At 49.3% G+C, this 19,195-nt stretch overlaps 8 protein-coding genes across 10 annotated transcripts; 4 read left to right on the top strand and 4 right to left on the bottom strand.

The window, feature by feature from the left end:
- Positions 1 to 2,529: 2,529 nt before the first annotated feature.
- On the top strand, positions 2,530 to 3,147 carry PV09_09701 (uncharacterized protein; the record flags this gene model as incomplete). The annotated part of the gene is made up of 1 exon (XM_016363812.1): positions 2,530 to 3,147. One exon carries the CDS (start codon positions 2,530 to 2,532, stop codon positions 3,145 to 3,147), a length of 618 nt encoding a protein of 205 aa, XP_016208369.1.
- A 942-nt stretch (positions 3,148 to 4,089) lies between these two features.
- PV09_09700 (uncharacterized protein) lies at positions 4,090 to 4,641 on the top strand (the record flags this gene model as incomplete). The annotated part of the gene is made up of 1 exon (XM_016363811.1): positions 4,090 to 4,641. The coding sequence occupies one exon, from the start codon at positions 4,090 to 4,092 to the stop codon at positions 4,639 to 4,641; it is 552 nt and encodes a 183-aa protein (XP_016208368.1).
- A 1,842-nt stretch (positions 4,642 to 6,483) lies between these two features.
- Positions 6,484 to 7,557, bottom strand: PV09_09699 (uncharacterized protein; the record flags this gene model as incomplete). The annotated part of the gene is made up of 1 exon (XM_016363810.1): positions 6,484 to 7,557. One exon carries the CDS (start codon positions 7,555 to 7,557, stop codon positions 6,484 to 6,486), a length of 1,074 nt encoding a protein of 357 aa, XP_016208367.1.
- A 1,255-nt stretch (positions 7,558 to 8,812) lies between these two features.
- Positions 8,813 to 9,184, bottom strand: PV09_09698 (uncharacterized protein; the record flags this gene model as incomplete). Its single annotated transcript, XM_016363809.1, has 1 exon — positions 8,813 to 9,184. The coding sequence occupies one exon, from the start codon at positions 9,182 to 9,184 to the stop codon at positions 8,813 to 8,815; it is 372 nt and encodes a 123-aa protein (XP_016208366.1).
- Positions 9,185 to 9,726: 542 nt separating this feature from the next.
- Positions 9,727 to 10,131, top strand: PV09_09697 (uncharacterized protein; the record flags this gene model as incomplete). The annotated part of the gene is made up of 1 exon (XM_016363808.1): positions 9,727 to 10,131. The coding sequence occupies one exon, from the start codon at positions 9,727 to 9,729 to the stop codon at positions 10,129 to 10,131; it is 405 nt and encodes a 134-aa protein (XP_016208365.1).
- A 59-nt stretch (positions 10,132 to 10,190) lies between these two features.
- PV09_09696 lies at positions 10,191 to 13,422 on the bottom strand. 3 transcript variants are annotated; one of them, XM_016363805.1, is made up of 6 exons: positions 13,396 to 13,422; positions 13,266 to 13,330; positions 12,323 to 13,185; positions 11,146 to 12,269; positions 11,013 to 11,096; positions 10,191 to 10,950 (listed from the first exon to the last, which is right to left on the bottom strand). In XM_016363805.1, the coding sequence occupies exons 3-6, from the start codon at positions 12,529 to 12,531 to the stop codon at positions 10,568 to 10,570; spliced, it is 1,800 nt and encodes a 599-aa protein (XP_016208362.1). In that variant the 5' UTR covers positions 12,532 to 13,185; positions 13,266 to 13,330; positions 13,396 to 13,422; the 3' UTR covers positions 10,191 to 10,567. The 3 variants fall into 3 exon arrangements, with proteins under 3 accessions (XP_016208362.1, XP_016208363.1, XP_016208364.1); XM_016363806.1 differs by having other exon boundaries at positions 11,146 to 13,185; XM_016363807.1 differs by having other exon boundaries at positions 11,013 to 12,269.
- A 1,394-nt stretch (positions 13,423 to 14,816) lies between these two features.
- On the top strand, positions 14,817 to 16,134 carry PV09_09695 (uncharacterized protein). The gene is made up of 2 exons (XM_016363804.1): positions 14,817 to 15,026; positions 15,079 to 16,134. Exon 2 carries the CDS (start codon positions 15,233 to 15,235, stop codon positions 15,563 to 15,565), a length of 333 nt encoding a protein of 110 aa, XP_016208361.1. The 5' UTR covers positions 14,817 to 15,026; positions 15,079 to 15,232; the 3' UTR covers positions 15,566 to 16,134.
- A 339-nt stretch (positions 16,135 to 16,473) lies between these two features.
- On the bottom strand, positions 16,474 to 19,094 carry PV09_09694 (citrate synthase, mitochondrial). The gene is made up of 5 exons (XM_016363803.1): positions 18,415 to 19,094; positions 18,313 to 18,349; positions 18,072 to 18,109; positions 17,918 to 18,012; positions 16,474 to 17,861 (listed from the first exon to the last, which is right to left on the bottom strand). The coding sequence occupies exons 1-5, from the start codon at positions 18,722 to 18,724 to the stop codon at positions 16,755 to 16,757; spliced, it is 1,587 nt and encodes a 528-aa protein (XP_016208360.1). The 5' UTR covers positions 18,725 to 19,094; the 3' UTR covers positions 16,474 to 16,754.
- Between the last annotated feature and the right edge of the window lie 101 nt (positions 19,095 to 19,195).

Below are 19,195 nucleotides of genomic sequence, written 5' to 3'. Positions count from 1 at the left end.
TGCTCGCGCTGCTGTTTCTCCTGCTCCAGCTGCTTCTGTGTCTGCTCGCGCTGCTGTTTCTCTTGCTCCAGCTGACTCTGCGCTTCGCGTAAAAGCCGCCGTAAATCCTGCTCGTTCATGTCCATCATAATATTTGAGTCTAATGGTATGAGTGCAGAACCGAGCGCTGAACTTGCATGTTGTTGTGTTGTTTGCTTTAGCCACATGACGTTAACTTAGGCGGCATGGATTTGATTTGTCATTTATCCTGACCCTGTCAGTAGAGGTGGATCCGAAGAAGGCTAGCGTATTGCCTATTCAGGGTCCGTGACCACCTGATAGCAGAGGTGCCCAGGGGGGGGAGGGGGGTGAGAGAACACCTGGCAAGATAGCTTGATATGAATCAATCCAATCAGACATCGATGACACATTGAGCACACTGACAGACCCTGTCAGTAGAGGTGGATCCCAAGGAGGCTAGCGTATTACCCATTCAGGACCCGTGCCTACCTGACAGCAGAGGTGCTGTCGATTGATTTGATTTGATTTGTTCCTACTCGGTTTTGGCTGCTAGTTATCTGCAGCTATGCCCGGTTAGGCGGGCTTCATCAAGTGACCGACACGTGATGAGCCATGGCCAATCAGAAGACCAGCGCGTGGCTCCGCACGTCCCTCTTCACCGCGCATGCAAACCCTGGAGTAAACAAACGTGGCCAGTCTCCTCTTTCACCCACCCTCTTACCATCTGCCTCCACCTTCAAATGCCTGGTATGCATTCGTAGAAAGTGGCTCTACTACTAACTATTCTGCTATATATAGTGAACTAAGCAGGTTTACGATCTCACTTATGCACCATTCATCGCTCCCGTGATCTTCCGCACAGACATTGTGTCGCAAGTCACGTGAGCCTGACTCAGCAGATATTCTGGGGCTTATCTATAAGTTGCGTCAGGATTGAAACCTAACAACTAACAATCCAATCCACTATGCAATCAATGCAATATTTCGCACAATAATCTCTTCCTTTCTCCTTCCTGTACGCTGCACAACAGCGATTCCTTCGCATGGCTTAGCTTAGCTAGGCACTCACATGCAACACATTGACACAGTGCAGGAACGAGTGCACATGCGTCGTGGCACCCTGGTGTCTTGGCGCTGTCGTTGGTTTTTGTCATCTCACTTTTGCGCTAGACAACTCCGCGACAAACCCCGGCAGCAAGATATAAACGCTCGATATCTCGACTTAAACAATATAGCTATAAGTTTAAAGCTTCTAGTCGCCCAGTAAAGACTGCCTATGCCATCCCTAAAGAACAAAGGTATGTAAATGCGCGTTGTTGTCTGCTTATACAGAGCATCTGCTGACACCTCAAAGAGCATCGTAGGGACCGCGAACATCTTCCCCGCCTCCGAACCTCCCGTGTTGAGAAGACGTTGGCGCTTAGGAAAAGTCTACAGTTCGGACGGATAATAAGCGACAAGAGGCAAGCGTGCGACAGCCTCTGTTGTCGTCAGAGATCTAACAATACACAGGAACAAGCCGTGGACAACACTTCGTTGCGAAGAATCTTACGCCCTCGAACTGGCAATCGCGATCAAACAACTAAGTCCTCTGCCCAGAAAGCGGTGACGCAAAAGAGGTCTCGAACAATCGAAGCCGAGCAAGCCGCGGACCCCAGACGATCTAAGCGGCCTCGAAAACTTGTCCAGCAGCCCTTACCTCTCTAGCAACCCGAAGGGAGGAAGCGATGCCTAAATATCTCAGAATCTGGCGCAACGGGTGCTTCTCACAAACGGGCACGACAAAATCCTGACAAATCCGCTGTTGACAACTCAACTGAACAAGAGGAGGCAGACAACCTCGACGGCCAAAAAGATCCCATACTGTACTGGACAAGGACAGGACACTGGCCCAAAGGATACTCTGAGCAGAGTGACAAAAACATGAGCCATCTACTTGCCAGACAGAAGTCTTCAGGCTCCCTTCGCCGGAGGAGATCTCCGCTGGCCTCTGCTGATCCAGCTTCTGTCGCGACGAGCTCTGTCGCGCCGAGCTCAACAACACCCAGCGACCAAAAGCCACGAGAAGTCAAGAGCGCTCCTCACGAAGATCCACATTATGAGACTTTACTTACGACGAAGGGAAGCTTTATGATCAAATCCGACCTCGACGTTGACGAAGGAAGTAAGACGCTTTGCCGCTCCTTACTCGAGAAGGAGCAAACCGTTCACGAGCAGTCTTTGTTTCGCGACGACCTCTTTGAGCAAACCTTCCAAAAGATTCAGAATCGGAATGAAGGCAGGGTTATTTAAGACATTAGTCGATTAATTGTACCTTCGGCGGAGGCCCTGACAATATACGGAGCGAAGCATCTAAAGGTCTTGATCGAAAGTGTCAACGAAGGCTGGAACAATTCCTTTCCCTTGACAGGCACGCCTCCGCAGCCTGACTACTCTGTGGGATTCAAGCGGGAAGCATTTACCAACGAGCAGCTCGACAAGCTTGCCCCATTTATTGGCAACTTCATCTCCGGCGATCAGTCGTACTTCATGGCCACGTACTACATATACTTCCCGTTCCTTACTTGCGAGGTGAAGTGCGGTGCTGCAGCGCTCGATATTGCGGACCGACAGAATGCCTATAGTATGACACTTGCGGTGAGAGCTACCATCGAACTCTTTAGACTCGTTGGTCGTGAGATGGAGCTTCATCGGAAGATTCTTGCCTTCTCAATCTCGCATGATCACACCTCGGTGAGAATCTATGGACACTACCCAGTCGTTGATGGGAAGGATACTAAGTATTACCGCCATCCTATTCACAAGTTTGATTTTACAGCCCTGGATGGAAAAGAGAAATGGACGGCATACAAGTTTACCAGGAACGTTTACGAAGTACGGATGCCCAATCATTTTAAACGGCTATGTTCGGCTATAGATCAAATCCCGGCAGATCTGGACTTCAGCGTCCCACAACTTTCCCAGAGCGTCGGGCTTTCACAAGACCTGGAGCGCCATAGTCTCTCAAGATCGAGTCAGCCCGCCTCGCAATCACAAGAGTTCAGTCGGCAAAGTGCTGAAGTCGCAAGAGAAACCACTCCAAATACATCCTTTACCAGCCGAGGCGTTTCGAAGCGTCCCAGGAAACGGCTTGCTGCAGAGGAATAATGCGTGTTGGAAACTGTTTTATAACACCGCGTATATATTGGTATTCAACAAACTCAATTCACTCCGTACTCTGCAAAGCTTCAAGTGCTCTGACGAGTCTGGATAATGTGTTCATATAGCTGTTGATGTCGACCAGAGCGAGGCAATTGATATCTTCGCTCCGCATGAAGGATGCCTTTTATATGGTTTGGCGAATTGCTCCTTTGACGTGTACGTCTTCTCTCGTTCTAGCTTCGACTAAGTCTGTTCAGCTTCTCTCCCGTGGTTATCAATCCGTTTCCTCTTCTTACCTTTACTGGGGATCAGCAAACTCGACAATGATTGGACCTTGCGTTTACCTTGGTTACAAGATCTTTAAGCTTATACGCTCTCCTGATCTTCTTCAAAATACTTAACGGATGTCACGGCCTGCTGTTGCAGGTGAAGGGACATCAGACTCTCAGCGCCCTAAATGTCGATCGCGGCGTTATGGTTCGCAGTATATGGCTCAAGCTTACACGGGTCGGCGATAGTGGATAGTACAACTCTGGCTGAGAGTACGAACCTCTCCTTCTCGGATGCTTCTTCTCGGCGAGGATCATTCTGTACGCATTCGAAATGCGGAAACTGCGTCAGTGATCGGCTGGTTCATGGAGGGGACATAGAATTGTTCGGTGCATTTAGCCCTGGTTGAATGAGTACTGAAAATACGGTAGCTCAACAGCCGACCGATAAGCCTCCACATTACGTAGCGACTGTAGGCGGTGGTGGAGATCCCTGAGTGGGAGTTCATGTGTCAAACCGCGTCCTATTGAGCCGAGTGGCGTTGTCAGCCACCTCACACATCAATGAGTAGTGTTCAAACATTGTTACTCATTGTTTGCTAACGAGTCACTATCAATTAGTCGATCGTGTGCTATCAAGCACGCCTCAGCTCCTAGCAGAAGGCAGTGGGCAGGAGTAATGCTCATCTATCAAAACATCTTCAGCCACTTTCAATGCAATCTCGACTCCGTCATCTCGGCCTCTCGGCATCAGTACTCCGCCGCCTACGACAATATTATTCCACCATCGCACCTGACTTCTGCTGCTGCCATTTCCTACCGCTTTCTCTGTTGTCAGCACAGAAGCGCCTCCAAAACCCCGTGTTATAAATTCCCCAAATACCTGGACAAGCGACCAAATCCCGTCTTCCGCCGCCGTATTGAGTTGTACCTTATTCTTCTTGCTGCTACGATCACGATGGCCAAGCCAAGAGTCGAAGGAAAGCGCGTAGCCAACCGAAAGGCTCCAAATGCTGCAAAAATGGCAAAGCAGGGCCGTGGGACGCAAGGTGGGGGGAAGCCAAAGCGACCGAGAGGTAGATCGAATCGCCTGGAAGCCATTGAAGGGGCTGCGGACAAGCTAAAGGATACTAGAGGCAGACCACGCAAACCACGACTTGGAGAAGAGGTGGAGGTGCTGGCGAAACAGCGAACGCAAGCCTCCTCTGAAGCCAAGAACAGCGATAAATAGGAGAGTAATCTCATGGCATCGAAAGACGTGAACAGAGCAACCGCGAATGAGGCTGGCGCTCATGGATTTCTCCCCATCAACAGCTTGAGCTTTTTACAGAATGAAGCAGGAAGCGCGAAGAGTGTGAGAAAGTCGACACGCATTGAGGCTGCGCATGATTCATTGCTAATTGGCTCTAGCACAACAACGGTCTTCACCGTCCCACGCCCAAGAACATAGTTCACAGCTAAGGGACAGAGTCGTAACCTTGGAATTGTGCTGGCCGACGTTGGAAACTATACTATGACAGCATCTAGGATGCTTGGCCTCGGCGAACTCGAAGATATCGATTTCTGGAATGGAGCGGCTGCGGCCCGTCATAGCCAAATACGGACTCGCGTTGTGGCTAGAAAAAGAGAAGCCGAAGGACGAGACTTGGAATTCGGGTCGGATACAGACGTGTGGTGCGAAAAGGAAGGCGAAGGGTTTATGTTTGATAACATGAAACTCGCCATAAATCCGGCAAGCGAGCACTTCCAGATACAACGAAGAAAGGAGAAGAAGATTTGCATGAAGGCAGTCTATCGGAGATTCGTCGAATACTTGTTTCATACAATCTTTGACTCATTGAAAACAGCCAACTCAGACATAGAGTATTTTCGCATTTACCGGACTTCCAGCAGAATGGTCGGAAGCTTTTCTCACCAGTACCAAACAATCATTGAAAACGTGTTGAGGTGGGAAGGGTAGGTTAATTTTCACATCGTCAGCGAGCCCACTGCGACCATCAATGGTCGTTTGAAGTCGTCGCTTGTGGAGTAAAGAAGAGGGCTCTGCGTGTATCTTGAAGACGCCGAGCATGGTAGGGTATTCGATATTGGAGATGCAACCGGAGTACGTCATGTATTGCAAAAGCTTCACCATCTGCTAATTCAGGTAGAATACCACTATATTCTACTCGGAGAGATACCAACCCATTTCCTGCTTCACGGAACTGGTAGGCTTTGGCAATCTAAATAGGATTTTTGATGACATCCTCAATACCTCAGAATAGCTGAAAACTACTTTCGGCGACCAGTCTACCACAGCCTTAGAGATTTGGATGCAGACGACTTTCCTGACGAAGTATAAGCCAATCCTTGGCTCAGGCTAGCAAAAGAAGCTTGAGGTCAACAACCATGTGTTCGATGCTTCATCCGCTGATAAACATGGCGGGCACGATCAAGCCTCCTGAAAAAGGTCAGCGTCGATCAATCAAGTATTTAAGAGCATAGCTGAGCTAATTTCAAAGGCAAATTTGAAGAATTGCTGGAAAGGAATCGGTAAACCGATTCGATCATATAGACGCTTCATCATCCTGAGGGACGTTGAGCTGCAAGCGCCACCACAATCGACGCAAAGGGATTTCCACTCCAGCTGTACTGCTGTAGGAGGATGAATTTTAACATTTACTTCCTCAGGCATTTCTTCTCCACAAGGAAAACAGTTATGTATTTTGTACATCCATGGGCCGTGTTCGTCAATGTCCCTAAGAGGAAAACGCAGTTCTCACATAGGACATGTCCGCAAGACAAGCCATACTGTGGACTTCAACATAGGCAGCAGAGAAAAGTCCTGCTGCTTCGAATACCTTGCCAATGGTGTTTAGATCGATCTAAATTGCCTCGGTGAATCTCTGCAGCCGACAAGGGATCGTGTTTTAGCTTCTCAAAGAAGTTGATCAAATGTGTACGGACCAGATTGATGAAACCACTCCGGAGAATGACATCTTTCGAGTCCGCGAAAGATATGACCCTCTTTTTCGGAAGTGCGTCTTTATAGAGAATATCCAGTACCTGCTCTGGGGAGAACACTGTCGACTTGCTAGACGTTTCCATACTGGGTATGGCGTTCTAATCCACAACGTGAATGAGGAGGGTAGCTATCCAGCAAAAGATTAAATGCGATAGCAAGAGCTGCAAATGCGGCGAGATCTCGAGGATTTCTAATATGCTTCAGCAGGTTAGCTAAATGCTCATCCAAGTCTTGCGGTGCTGGATTGTCCTCTCGGGAAGCCTTGATAAAGTCGAACGGCTCGTTAGTAACCCAAGAAAAGTGCTCACAAGCACTCGCAAGGAATGCAGCAAAGTGAGTCGCAGAAAAATGACACCTAGATAGCTCCCTATCCTTTCGCACTTGGTCTGATCCACTCATGATACGTTCCTTGAGCAGTCTATGGCAAGCATTGACAGAGAGTGCGCCGGCCGAGAAAAGTTCAATCATATCAATTGCCGAGACCTGCTCAAAGAGGTCCCTTTTCGTTTCCGCGCTCGGAAGCCATAGAAAGACCTTTCTTGCCTCTTTCTCATTTTCCACGCCTGTGGGGATTTTCTCGGTCACTATGACCTCCCATATGCGAGTACTCCTGGGAATTGTCGACTCTTGGACTAGCTCAAGCCACGTAGCAAGATGATGCGCAATGTTCTTGAAACCACCTAGGTCATCTGAGAAAAAACAGAACACGTTCACAAACGGTTGAAGCAACTGAGAGTAGTTGATACTGGAAATCTCGCCGAATGAGGCCGGTTTCTGGACTATCTGTTTCGTGGTTTCATGACACTTAGTGGAAGGGATTTTAGCCCTCAAAGTGTTTGTTGGGATATCACTATCGGCAATGAGTAGAGGCCTTTGGTTGAAGATACTGCATGCTTCAACATGGAGGTGTATTTTGCCTGGGACCCGCTTCGTAAGAAGCCGTTGGTTTCTCTTTGCTCCGAAGAGCTCGCGCAGAGTGACCGTTTTCGCCCTATTGCCAATTGGCACAAAGAGGCTTGGTCTTTGGGAATCCAGCTCAGGAATTTGAGTTGTGGTGATATCAAGGTGGTCAGAGATCACCAGGTAGGTATCATTGCCTTCGGAGCAAAGGCTCAGCCAGCTCGTGTGTTGGCTGTGCTTCATATTGAAAGCCAACAATGATCTAATGGCATCCAGTATAGCGGGTGGACTTCAAGTTATATACGCACTGGAGTCCGGGAATCAAGCCCTACGTTGGAAAGCCCTCCTTGTAGACTGAAGCCCGATTTCAGTATTTCCTGAAAGGGGGACCAGAATCTTGAACCCCTGTATCCCATTCATGCTTCCATAAAGAGAGTCTACAATACCTCAAGATGACACTACTTAACGTTACAATACTAGACGCAAGATCTTAGGATTTCAAAACTGTGTTCCCAGCACAAACAAAATGAGTCGAAAAAACCGGTCATTAACCTCTTGTAAATCATCCTCTATCAGCGCCAAAGGAGAGGGTGAACGATGCTAACAGACAACAAAGAAGCGAGGTCGTACACTTACCGGCCTACTCTCGCTGCGGCAAAAGCTGAAAGCCCCGTACGCACATAGAAACGATTGAACTGCTAGATCAGATCATTTGCCGGAGACCACAGTGCAAAAGGCTCAAGTTTCTCATAAAGAACGTGTCCAAGCCCAGCAATCTAGTCATCAAAGTGAACCATTACCACAATGGAGAGGCTGTTGCAGAAGCGGTACAACATATTCAAGTCACTGAGCTGCCTGGAGGTAACTAGCAACTGGCCGGACCGAATTATCCGATCAACTGGCAAAATGCGAGTATTTTGGAACGGAAGGGCTGCGTCGACTTCGCACTATCCTTGAAGAGGGGCCATCCCAGGTTGATCTTTCAACGAAGCCGACCAGCAACATTTTAGAAATGGTTTACGCGATGCGGCAGAGGAAGCAAGGTGCATATTCGGATCGTGTTATCTAATTTAGTTGCTAGTGTCCTGCAATCCCATCAGCACAGTTGTGAATCTTATCAGAATAAATTTGACAGAGATCTGACGTGTTTTGATACTCCTAAAACTGCATGCATTGATGCTACTCTTCCCGAAAACTAAGATAATCTAACTGGTGATTAAGCTAGAACGAATGGCCAAAGTAGCGCGATTTGCCAAACCACCAGAGCCAGGAAGCGCGTCATGGGCACGAGTAAACGAAGGAAAAGTAGCTCCAGTAGCACGAATGGTATGACGATACGTCATACAAGCTCGTTTCGTATCTTTGTGCAGTTCCGACTTTGATGAGCCATAATATAGCCGTCGCACAGACACGATATCCATTTGAGAACCGGACCGAACTTTTTATTTTTATACGATGGCATCTCTTGTCTGGAAGCCCGACAACACCGCAGCCTGAACTACTCGTTTTCTGGCGCAATACCATGGGTGCCATTCTGTTCCGGAGTAGGCCTGGGCAACCTTGGTTCGTTCATTTCCCATTCTGTATCAACCCTCCACTCCCTGGCCAGCTTACGACGTCCTGCCTTCGCGTATGTCCGCACATCCTCACAGTGCACAGCCGTACCATACAAATGCAGCCAAAAGTTGGACTTGCAGGGCCAGGCGGTCAAGTATTTGTGGCACACGGGATCCCTGCAGTACCGCGCCCACCGACGAGCGCTAGGCAGATCAACATTGAGCGTATCATTGTCGCTGTTCGTCAAGCAGTCGAACAGAGTAGGTGAGTCTGTAGGTATGTCGTCGAAATCGGCAGGCTTGAGTGGTTTCATCGTGAGCCTCGCCTAGTAATCACGGTCAGACCTGTTGAGCGAAGTACCCAATGGACTCGGCATTTTGAAACCTAAGAATTCTAGACAGTTGAATGTCAGTGCAGGTAGAAATGTTGGACTTTTAACGCAGACCTCTGTTCATTCGCTGAAGATCACTCGATGATGGCGGACCTCGCGGCTAATATACTCAGACGTTAAAGATGGCACATGTTGGTCGCAGATAGACAGCTCAAACAAAAAGCAGTCCTGAAAATAGAAGACAGGCGCTCAAACCGAAACGTATATCTCTTTGAATGTATTGCACCCCTCAGAGTCTTTTGAAAAATGAGATTCGTTGGCTCGGATACCGCCACAAAAGCCTACCGCCATGAGGCTATTACCGGCCAGTTACGAAGAATGTGAAGTTGCCGATTTTTGCCATCTGGTCACAATTTTGCTCCTTGACATAGTTCAATATAATAACACTTTGCTTACAAGTCACCCATAGTTGACGCGGATTTATTCGAGATGAGTCTTAGGGACGTGTACTTGCGTAAAAGACAATGACTGAAGCTGACTTCGATAGAGCACCACCTAGTATTTCAGTGGCAGACTACGTGAATCGGTTTGCTACCTACTTGGAACTCTCGATGTCTCTCCTTCTCAGCGTAGTGCTGTATCTCGATCGACTATCGACAAGATATCCGACCTTTATCCTGTCGTCCTTAAAGATCTATCGATTCCTGATTAGCACTGCAACAGTGGTAGGAAAAGGTTTCAGTGATAGGTACTGCTCCAATTATGTCTATGCGAGAGACGGCAGTATCACGACTCTCGAATTTGCATTGCTCGAACTCGATCTTTTGCAGAGATCTCAGTGGCACATCACCCCTCGACACGGAGTGCTCGAGGAGTACTACCGGGGCCCGATGAAGAGAACGGAGGGATACGAGATTGCTTATCGCTAAACATACTTAAAAGGACTATGCATTGGTGTATTTGGACATTGGGCGATATGCGAATCATGGCATAAGATTTCTTCTGCCTGCAACTGTGATATACCGTTTGCAGTAAGACTACCAGGCTATAAATGATATACTTGACACATTGCGAGACCATTGGCAGATTTCCATTGACTCTATAAAGGCTGTACTTTATCAAGGATCAATATTTTCTTCCTCCAGCTCCGAAAAAGGTCGCTCGAACGAAGAAAGTGACCAAGCAACTTAGATTAAGTTAACTTACTTAACAAAGAAATCGTAACTTTAGTCATTAATCTGGTAGTAAAGAGTTTTAGAGCCCTATTATTGCTATTATAATTAGATAATTTTAAACCATGTCTGCAATTTCCAAGTATCAATATTTTAATCTGAGGGAATTTAGCGAGCTTCTTCGATATATTCCTCAAGGCTTGAATTCCTTTTGCACAGCCGGGCCAGCTTCTGCGTTGCTATTATCTGCAGAATTCTTGTTAGCGTGGCTCTCGGGTGTAGCTTCGTTGCGTTCAATCTCCTCGCTTTCTTTCTTCTCGCCAATCTCTTCATCGGTCTGATGAGTGCCTGCCTCTCTTCTGATTCTGGCCATTTCGTGAGGCGGAGGAGCGATCCATTTTCTGGATTTCCAGGGAAGAACCTTAGAGAGATACATTGTGTCTATCTCTTCAAGTGTTCGTCCTTGTCCTTCATTAACAAAGAAGTAGACAATAAGACCTCCAAGGAAGTTGCACGCGGCGAACACATATCCGTAGCGGAAGTCAATACTGCTTGTAATGAAAGGTGTAAAAAATGCTGTAAAATGTTAGTTCTGATTCTGTGAATGAAATCGACGATCTGTCACTAATTTAACTGACCCAGTAAGAAGTTCCATAACCAGTTGGATGCTGTGGATAGTGCCAACCCTTTTGCACGGAACCGACTAGGATAAAGCTCGGCCGCTGTTCTTGTCAAAAGTTGTCCCTATTCGTATTCTTTCCTCCAACTCACCTATCGTCCAGACCATTGGACCCCAAGTTGTCGCAAACCCGAGAATGAACAGCGCTGCAAGCACGATCATACCAGTTCCAGTTCCTTGGGTGCTCTGTGGATTTTGTCGATCGAGCGAGAAATGACCGGCCGAGGCGAAGCATAAGAACATGACGAACATCCAAGCAGATCCGATGATCAGACAGATTCGACGGCCAAAGGCCTCGACAAAGTAGATACCGAGAGGCGTCACGCCGAAGTTTATGCCGTTAAGAATCATTTGAGTAACAAAGGAATTGTTGATACCCGTTGCCTTGAATATCACGGTTCCGTAGTAGAAAAAATAGTTGGCTCCTGTGAGCTGTTGAAACATTTGCAGAACTACGCCCAGAAGGATACGATATGGCATCATGGGAGTGCGAAGCATCAATGCCCATTCAGCAAGAGCACTGCCCTGAGCTGATTCTTCTTGAAGCTTGACCTCAATCTCCTCGAGTTCAACAGCAATAACATAGTGGTTCGCCGGAGCTCCATAGACACGCATCATTGTTGCTTTAGCCCCCTCTTTGTCACCTCTCCGGTATACAAAGCGAGGAGTCTCTGGGAGAAAGAGTATTCCAATGCCGAGTATGGCGCAAAAGATGAAGCCCAGTCCAAGTGAGATTCTCCACGATCCAGAGTTGTCGCGCTGGTGCTCGTATGTACCGTAGTTTACACATGCGGCGAAAAAAATTCCAATTGTAATGAACAGTTGATAAGTGCTAATGAGGGCTCCACGAATATGCTTTGGTCCAGCCTCAGCCTGATACATGGGTACAAGCATGCTCAGCGCACCAACTCCAAGGCCCGCTACCCAACGACCCATCATAACTTGATACCAATGGTGATCCGAGCTGATCTGAACAATGAGTCCGACTGCAATGATGATGGTCCAAAAAGATAAAGAAGGTCGACGGCCAGCATAGTCAGCAATGGGTGCAGCGATCAAAGCTCCAATAAGAGTTCCAATAGATAGCATCGCAACGATGAGGCCAGAACGAACATTGCTGAAATAGTACTCTCCGTTTCTATGCCGCTGGCCAAAACGTTCCAAGAAATCAGGCATGGCGAGAAAACCAGAGATTTGGCCGGTGTCAAAGCCAAACCTAGACAATGTTAGGTAGTCTGGACTCAGAAGGAGAAGGTAGGAGCAAGATACAGGAAACCGCCCATAGACACCAACACGCCCATCACAAAGCTGGGGAAAGTGATTCGTCTGAGAGGAGAGTAGTCTAGATTTGCTAGACTAGCCCTCGACTTGTCGGTGCCATTGCGAGGATCAAATTGATCATAGTAGACAGTTGTGCTGAGATGAAATCTCTCGGCAAAAGACTTCTGTCTTGGCACCAGTTGCTGAACTTCAGCCATGATTAAAAGGAGAAAAAGTGTGGGCCTAGTGCTTGAGAGAGTGAGAACTCAGAAAAGACACGTCCTTCATTGCCATTTGTCTCAGTCAACTCTTATACAGCGGCGATCAGCAGCTTGGACCATCTTCTCCATGATTGCGGAACTCCGCTACTGATTTATCATCCGATAAATCCGGGGTCACCAGCTCGACGGGGTAGGCGAGAACCTGTTGTCATGCGTTCTAGTGGTCTGCTAGAAGTTTGTGCTAGAAGGTGAGTAATCTACACGGACACCAAATGCCGGGGACCGCGTGACAACGAAGTTCCAGTTTTTATCCGTATCCGGAGTTGACCGGGGACCAGTATGGTGGTCAATCATGTCAAATCTGTCCGGCCATTCTCTGTTGATCATTTCGAAAGAAATGGGATCGTGCTGGACATTCCCCCTCAAGGCTCTTATTTTATGCTGATGGGATCAATCAATAGAAAACTTTGATATCCGTGGGACATTAAGATGCCAAAGTTTTCCAACAGACTTCGTCCATCGATCGGCAGTGGTGGTATGGCTGTGATACACCTTTCAGCCGGATGTTCTCGGATGCCCGGCACGAGACAACGTGTCTGGGATGTGCACAAGTGGAGCACATATGCGTTCAGGCAGATACTGTAATCAGCTCTTTATTCGCTCGCAATCCTCGCTTGTCAGTCCTTGAAAGGCGCTTGTTGGGTTACGGTGAAGTGCATGGCTCCTCTTACATGAAGACTCATCCAGCCTGGCTCTCTTTCCCTTGAGCTTCTACTAGAAATAGTTACTTCGGTACCTGAGATTCGCATCAGAGGCTTTGGATCAACTGAGGACACAGCGGTATTCATCCATGGGTCTTACCGTACTTTTGGCCGGAGATGGCGTGCTAGGTTGCGTGACATGTTTGGGCAAAAGACAACTATCAAGCACGTGGTGAGGCTAAGCTTTTTCACGATGACGAAGGTGGCACAAGCAAAATTCAACATCAAACAATGTACCAAACATTCGCTGTCGCTCAATTTCTTGCAGGGTACCGTGATCGTTTTCCCCGTTTTTTAATTGGCCTCCGAGATTTTGGTCAGAATTCAGAGGTGACTTTCCTGAAATGTGGAAGCAAAAACACAGAGATTGTATGGACGGCATTTGACTGGTCGCGTTGGCAATGCTTTGAGCGCATCTCATTTTTCCTCATGCACGGAGTCGAAGGAATCTGGGTGTGAAGGACGTAGAAAAATGATTGGCGTGTTGATTTACGCTTATAAAGTCAGACCGACGATCAACGCTTAAATCTGACAAGCCCACCCTCCCCTCGCTTTTTGTGAAAATCAGGCTCGACTTGTAGGCTTCTAGAAAAGCTGGGATTCGAGACGCAGGCCACGCATTACCGTTACATCAATGATGTAGACCCTAGTATTCCCCAGGAAATCCGAGAGTCAGCTTACCACACTCGCGAACGAAGGGTTACGATGGTAGTAGAAATGACGGTTTGGAACAAACATGCTGGACAGGACGCGGTCATCTTTTTTCAGGCTCAAATTACGATACTTCATTGAGATGACTGGGCATGTTTCGTCCTCACATGTATATATACATGTATATAGTCGTCGGAGTCTTGATCGAGACACATTTCAGACCTGTCAGTTAAGCTCAACCAATGGAAATGCAATGATAAAGTTGTTAAGAAAAGAAATGAACAAAGCTAGAACATTTCAATATTTTATCCAAAGGCCTCAGAATCATGGACCCTCGCGAAGGTTGAACGGTGATCTACAGACGGCTTGTTCGACCCTTCCAGCGCTTGGGGCTACCTGAGAGACTCGACCAAATCGATCTGCCACGGGAGAGGGGAGACTCACGCCCACACCGCCATGGTCGCCAGCACAACTCCGAAATGGCCATGGCATCAAATGTGTAGAGCGGAAGATGGTCATTTCAAGGCCGTGCTTGAGCAGTCGGCGGCGGCTCGCGTCGGAAGGCAGAGGGGTGACGCACCCAGATGAAACGGCGATTCAATTCGTTCTAGCTCGAGCGGCTGCAGACCTCCAGATCAGCTTCGAGGCTGAGATTCCGCCTCTAACGCATAATCCATTGCAGTAAAGCGCGTATCTTACGTGGTGCAATCCTTTTCTTCCGCGCGAGCGACGCAAGGTGAAAGTAATCTTAAGTAGTAAATGAGAAGATTTAGGATAAGCAGGTGTCCATTAGCGCATTTCTTATGACGCAGTGTGAGAACTGAGAACTGGTGTTGAGTAAGCATAGGAAGTTTTCGCCTCCGGGAGGATCTCGCTTCAGTGGGCGCTCAAGAGAAATCGGACACTTGTTTTACATGCAAGTAGAACTATATAATAAGTTCTATTCCCGCCCCCCAGATCCACGACATCCAACCGCGAACGCACATCAAGCTACAACATTCACTCAATAGGATGACAACGAAGAATGTGTCACACTGATTCAACAAAATTTTGAGCTCCTCATGCCCAATTTTGGACAGCGCACGTGATAATTTTAACGTCTTGACAGAAGCTCCGCTGACAACGAAGATAGTTTATTCAGGAAGAGAAAGGAGAGACTGCTCCCGCGAAGCGGGAAGTTCAGAATAGTGTTGGAAACACGCACGTGTGGTGGGATTGCCCTCCCCTAGGATAGAGCTGTACCTAGTGTACGCTCTCTTATACAAATCAATAGATTCGGCATAGTGATGTCGCTTTGCGAGGAGATAAGCAATGCAGTAGACACTTGTCAGCGTGTCTGGATGGTCAACACCGAGCACCTTCTCACTGGTCGCCAGCGTCTGCCTGTGCATCGATCGATTCCGCCTCAGCGTACTTGCGTTGATAGCCTAGTGCTACGGCGAAGTTGTTCTTGCTCTTCAGCGTCAAAACATCCTCATTTCCCATACTTCTCTCTCTCTCAACAGAAGCGCTTGCCGATGCATCGCTGCTGCCTCCGAGTACTGGCCCAGCGTCGATTGGCAACACCAGATCCACTCAAGAAGCGACGCTCTTGCCGCCTCATCCACCGTTATCACTAAAGTGACCAAGTGGATTGCGTGCGGAAGGTACATTAACCATCTCTCCTTCTCCTCATGCCCACCGTACAGCAAAACCTCCTCAAGCCTCTCTGCTGCTTTAACTACCCAACCCTTCTTTTCATCATAGCTGCATTCTGGTAGAAATGGAGCATGGCGTCAATCTCAGCAGAAAGCGCACTGAGATTCCACTTATTGATCCAGCGCGTACCGATCCAGAAGCAACCAGAAATTGTGTCATGGGCTGCTAGCTTGTCACTGAACACGATCTTTGCAAAGCCAGGCTTGTCTCTGCTAGTACTTTTTATTTACTTAGGTCTTTCATATGTGAATTCAACGGCGGGCCACCGGGACCGTGTTGATCAGGCTTATCAGGCTAAACAGGCTTACTGCGATAGCTTCACGTATCTGGGCAAGAACAAACACGAGGCTAGCGTAAGCGTCTTTCAAAACGCTCTCCACAGGAAATGAAGCAGCGTACTCTCTGCACAGCGTCGACCTGACAAAGGCAGACAAGATCTGTTGATCGCCTTCTACAGTTAGAGCTTGTTTGCGCGAACTCATTTCGGAGGCCTGCGCGGGGGGGGGGGGGGGGATCAATGGCGTGGGCGAAGAGGAGCGCTGGCCGCAAAGACGGCCGAAGCTGCCGCTATTGGATCAAGGAGGCAACGAAGCTTGGCGGAAGGAGGTCCAGGAGACTCCATGGCGACAAGTCGATTGCAGACGTGTACAAGTTGGGCGCTTGAGGTGCGCAGAGGGCAGTGGTAGAGCTAGGCAGCGCGAACCAAGTCAGATGAAAGCACGAGGAGGCACAGTGGAAGAGCGGCACGAAGCACGAAACGAGGGAATCTTGCTAGCGTGCGCAAAGACGTGCAGAAACAAAGACAAAGGATGGGGGGGGGAAACAAAAATAAGGGAAATCGAGTTCCTGATGAAGATTTGCAAAGAGAGACAATCTAGTGGACGACCGGCCAACGCTCAACCCGAATATTAAGACATTCCAACGAAGTATCGACTTTTGTGCCCCACACCCGAGCCTTGTGACAAATTCCCACTCCAGCCTACAGTTGAAACCCCTGCGAGCTACCAGTCTATCCAAACACGCTGAATATATACCCGAGAGTCATCGTACATGACGGGATTTCCGCCAAACGCGGAGCACATGCGCCCTCACATGTGGAGTGCAAACCGCTTACAAGGTAGCGCCGACCATCTTGGCGTACGCCTCCGTCGAGAAGGACTTGGGGCGCTCAATTGGAGCGCCAACTGCACGGTCGATGATGAGCTGAGGAAGGACGCCGAGGGCTCTCGACACGCCGAACAGGACTGTGTAGTAGTTCTGTTCGGTCAGGCCGTAGTACTGCAACAAGACGCCGGAGTGCGCGTCGACGTTCGGGTAGGGGTTCTTGGTCTTGCCGTGCTCGGTAAGCACGCCAGGAGCGATCTTGTACACCTGGGAAACGAGCTTGAACATCGGGTCGTCTGGCAGGTGCTTCTGCGCGAACTCGCGCTGGGAGACGTAGCGTGGGTCCGTCTTGCGGAGCACGGCGTGGCCATAGCCTGGCACGACACGGCCACTCTTGAGCGTAGCCCACAGGTACTCCTTGATCTTCTCGTCAGACAGGTCATTGCCGATCTCAGCCTTCATCTCCTGCAGCCACTTGAGGACTTCCTGGTTGGCAAGGCCGTGAAGCGGGCCGGCAAGACCGTTCAGACCAGCAGCGAGCGAGAGGTAGGGCGACGAGAGCGCCGAACCGACAAGGTGCGTGGTGTGTGCAGAGACGTTACCACCCTCGTGGTCGGAGTGGATGGTCAGGTACAGACGCATGAGCTCGACAAAGTCGGCGTTGGACGCGAAGCCGAGCTTGTTGGCCAAGTTGTAACTGTAGTCCTGGCTCTTGTCCGTGGGAGCAACCTTGCCGTCCTTGTAGACGTTGCGGTAGATACGCGCAGCGACGTTGGGCAGCTTGCCGATCAGGTCCATGCTGTCCTCAAAAGTGTACTGCCAGTAGTCGGTCTTCTTCATGCCCTTGGCATATGCCTTGGCGAACGAGGACTCGCGCTCAAGCGCAGTCACCGCAAGCGAGAATTGCGCCATCGGATGCAGGTCGTTCGGGCAGCGGTCGATGAGTTCCTCGACATATTTGGGCAGCTCGGCGCGGGCAGCCCACTCCGCAGAGAGCTGGCGCACCTGCTCCTCAGTGGGGACCTCACCAGTGAGCAGCAGCCAGAAGAGACCTTCTGGAAGAGGCTCCTTGCCACCAGGGGCCTTGGGGAGCTGTTCCTGGCATTCCGGGATCTTGCGGAGGTTAGCAACTGTGTCTGATTGTTGTTCGTGTTCTACGTAGCACGAACCGTCCTACCACGGAATCGGATCCCCTCCTCGGCGTCTAGCACTGAGCCCTCCCAAACGAGGGCACGGATGCCACGGGCACCACCGTAGACTTGGTCTTTGCCAGCTGTTAGCGGTGCGATGCACAAAATACAGGAGAGAAACCGATTGACATACCAAGAGTGACCTCGCCTAGCTTTGCGTTGCCGTATTCCCTTCCGATCCTGTCAGCCTTGTCCGTGAACCAGTAGACATGTCGTAGTTTGCAGCGGATGAGACGCAGCAATGCAGAGAAGTATGCAAATGATAGTAGCATTTGCAGGCGTCGGCAAGGGCTCCAATGCCTTGAACGATCGCCTCAATTCTTATCAAGCCAGTGTGTGTAGCGAGGACGGGAGCTGCTGGGGCTATGGCATACTTCTTGAGCTTCTTGATTTGCTCGACCTTTGCTGGAACTGCACAGTGATGATGATGGTCAGGACCGTGTCAAGCAATTTCGGATTCGATGGGCTCTACGAACTTTGAGCAGCGAAGGTCTCCTTCAAGGTTGAGGCGTTGCGCTTCTGCACATTCCAAGCAGCGGATCTGAGCGAGGAGCTCGCACGGAATGCGGAGGTTCTCAATGCAGCCATTGTGAGGAGATGTGTAGATGATATGTGAAGGCAAGGAGCGGAGAATGTTACCAGCGATGGCCGAGGCAAAGAAAAATGGATGAGAGAGTACGGTAGCAGGTCAACAACTGGACTGAAGAAAGTATTTTTCCTAATCGGACGGCGCCAGGGAGCTTGATGAGCGGCGCAAAGCAGGATGAGGTCAGTGCTCTGCCGCATGGGGCCGTGACTGTGCCCGAGACGGCCCCAACAAACAAGAGCGCCAGCGAAAAAAAACCGCCCGTTGCTGTCCGGAGTCCGAGCAATGACCGCGCTCACGGCAGCAGAATGGCCAGACGGACGCGGCTGAGCGTCCTGTCAGCGCAGTCGCGAGCAGAATTCATTCCGTCCAGCGGTAGCCGGGGCCACAAGCGGCAGACTCGTCGCCTCACATGCCGTTCTGTGCTTCACGGGCACTGAATGAGCTCCTTGTAAGTTATCACTAACTAGTCTAAGCACATACCAAGTATCACGTGACATAAGCAAACGCTGGCTAGATAAGAGAGGAGAGCCAGGGGTAGGGGACAGGAGAACAACCATATAATCCATCAGTTAAGACAGTATATAATGAACTAAGCAGGTTTACGATCTCACTTATGCACCATTTATCGCTCCCGTGATCTTCCGCACAGACATTGACAAAGCGTGCTT

Source organism: Verruconis gallopava, assembly GCF_000836295.1.
Source record: "Verruconis gallopava strain CBS 43764 unplaced genomic scaffold supercont1.130, whole genome shotgun sequence".
NCBI lineage: Eukaryota > Fungi > Ascomycota > Dothideomycetes > Venturiales > Sympoventuriaceae > Verruconis > Verruconis gallopava.
Note: the sequence above shows the minus strand (reverse complement) of the source record. Positions and strands in the feature narration are given on the sequence as shown.

Bases quoted from the DNA above. Each gene is read 5' to 3' on its own strand.
- PV09_09696 (XM_016363805.1), bottom strand. From the start codon at position 12,531: ATGGCTGAAGTTCAGCAACTGGTGCCAAGACAGAAGTCTTTTGCCGAG. The intron at 11,097-11,145 runs GTGAGTTGGAGG...TGACAAGAACAG, and splicing joins TCCAATGGTCTGGACGATAG to CGGCCGAGCTTTATCCTAGT. The intron at 10,951-11,012 runs GTCAGTTAAATT...AACATTTTACAG, and splicing joins GTTATGGAACTTCTTACTGG to CATTTTTTACACCTTTCATT.
- PV09_09695 (XM_016363804.1), top strand. From the start codon at position 15,233: ATGTCGCTTTGCGAGGAGATAAGCAATGCAGTAGACACTTGTCAGCGT.
- PV09_09694 (XM_016363803.1), bottom strand. From the start codon at position 18,724: ATGCGGCAGAGCACTGACCTCATCCTGCTTTGCGCCGCTCATCAAGCT. The intron at 18,013-18,071 runs GTATGTCAATCG...CAGCTGGCAAAG, and splicing joins GCTAGGCGAGGTCACTCTTG to ACCAAGTCTACGGTGGTGCC. The intron at 17,862-17,917 runs GTTCGTGCTACG...AACCTCCGCAAG, and splicing joins TCCGATTCCGTGGTAGGACG to ATCCCGGAATGCCAGGAACA.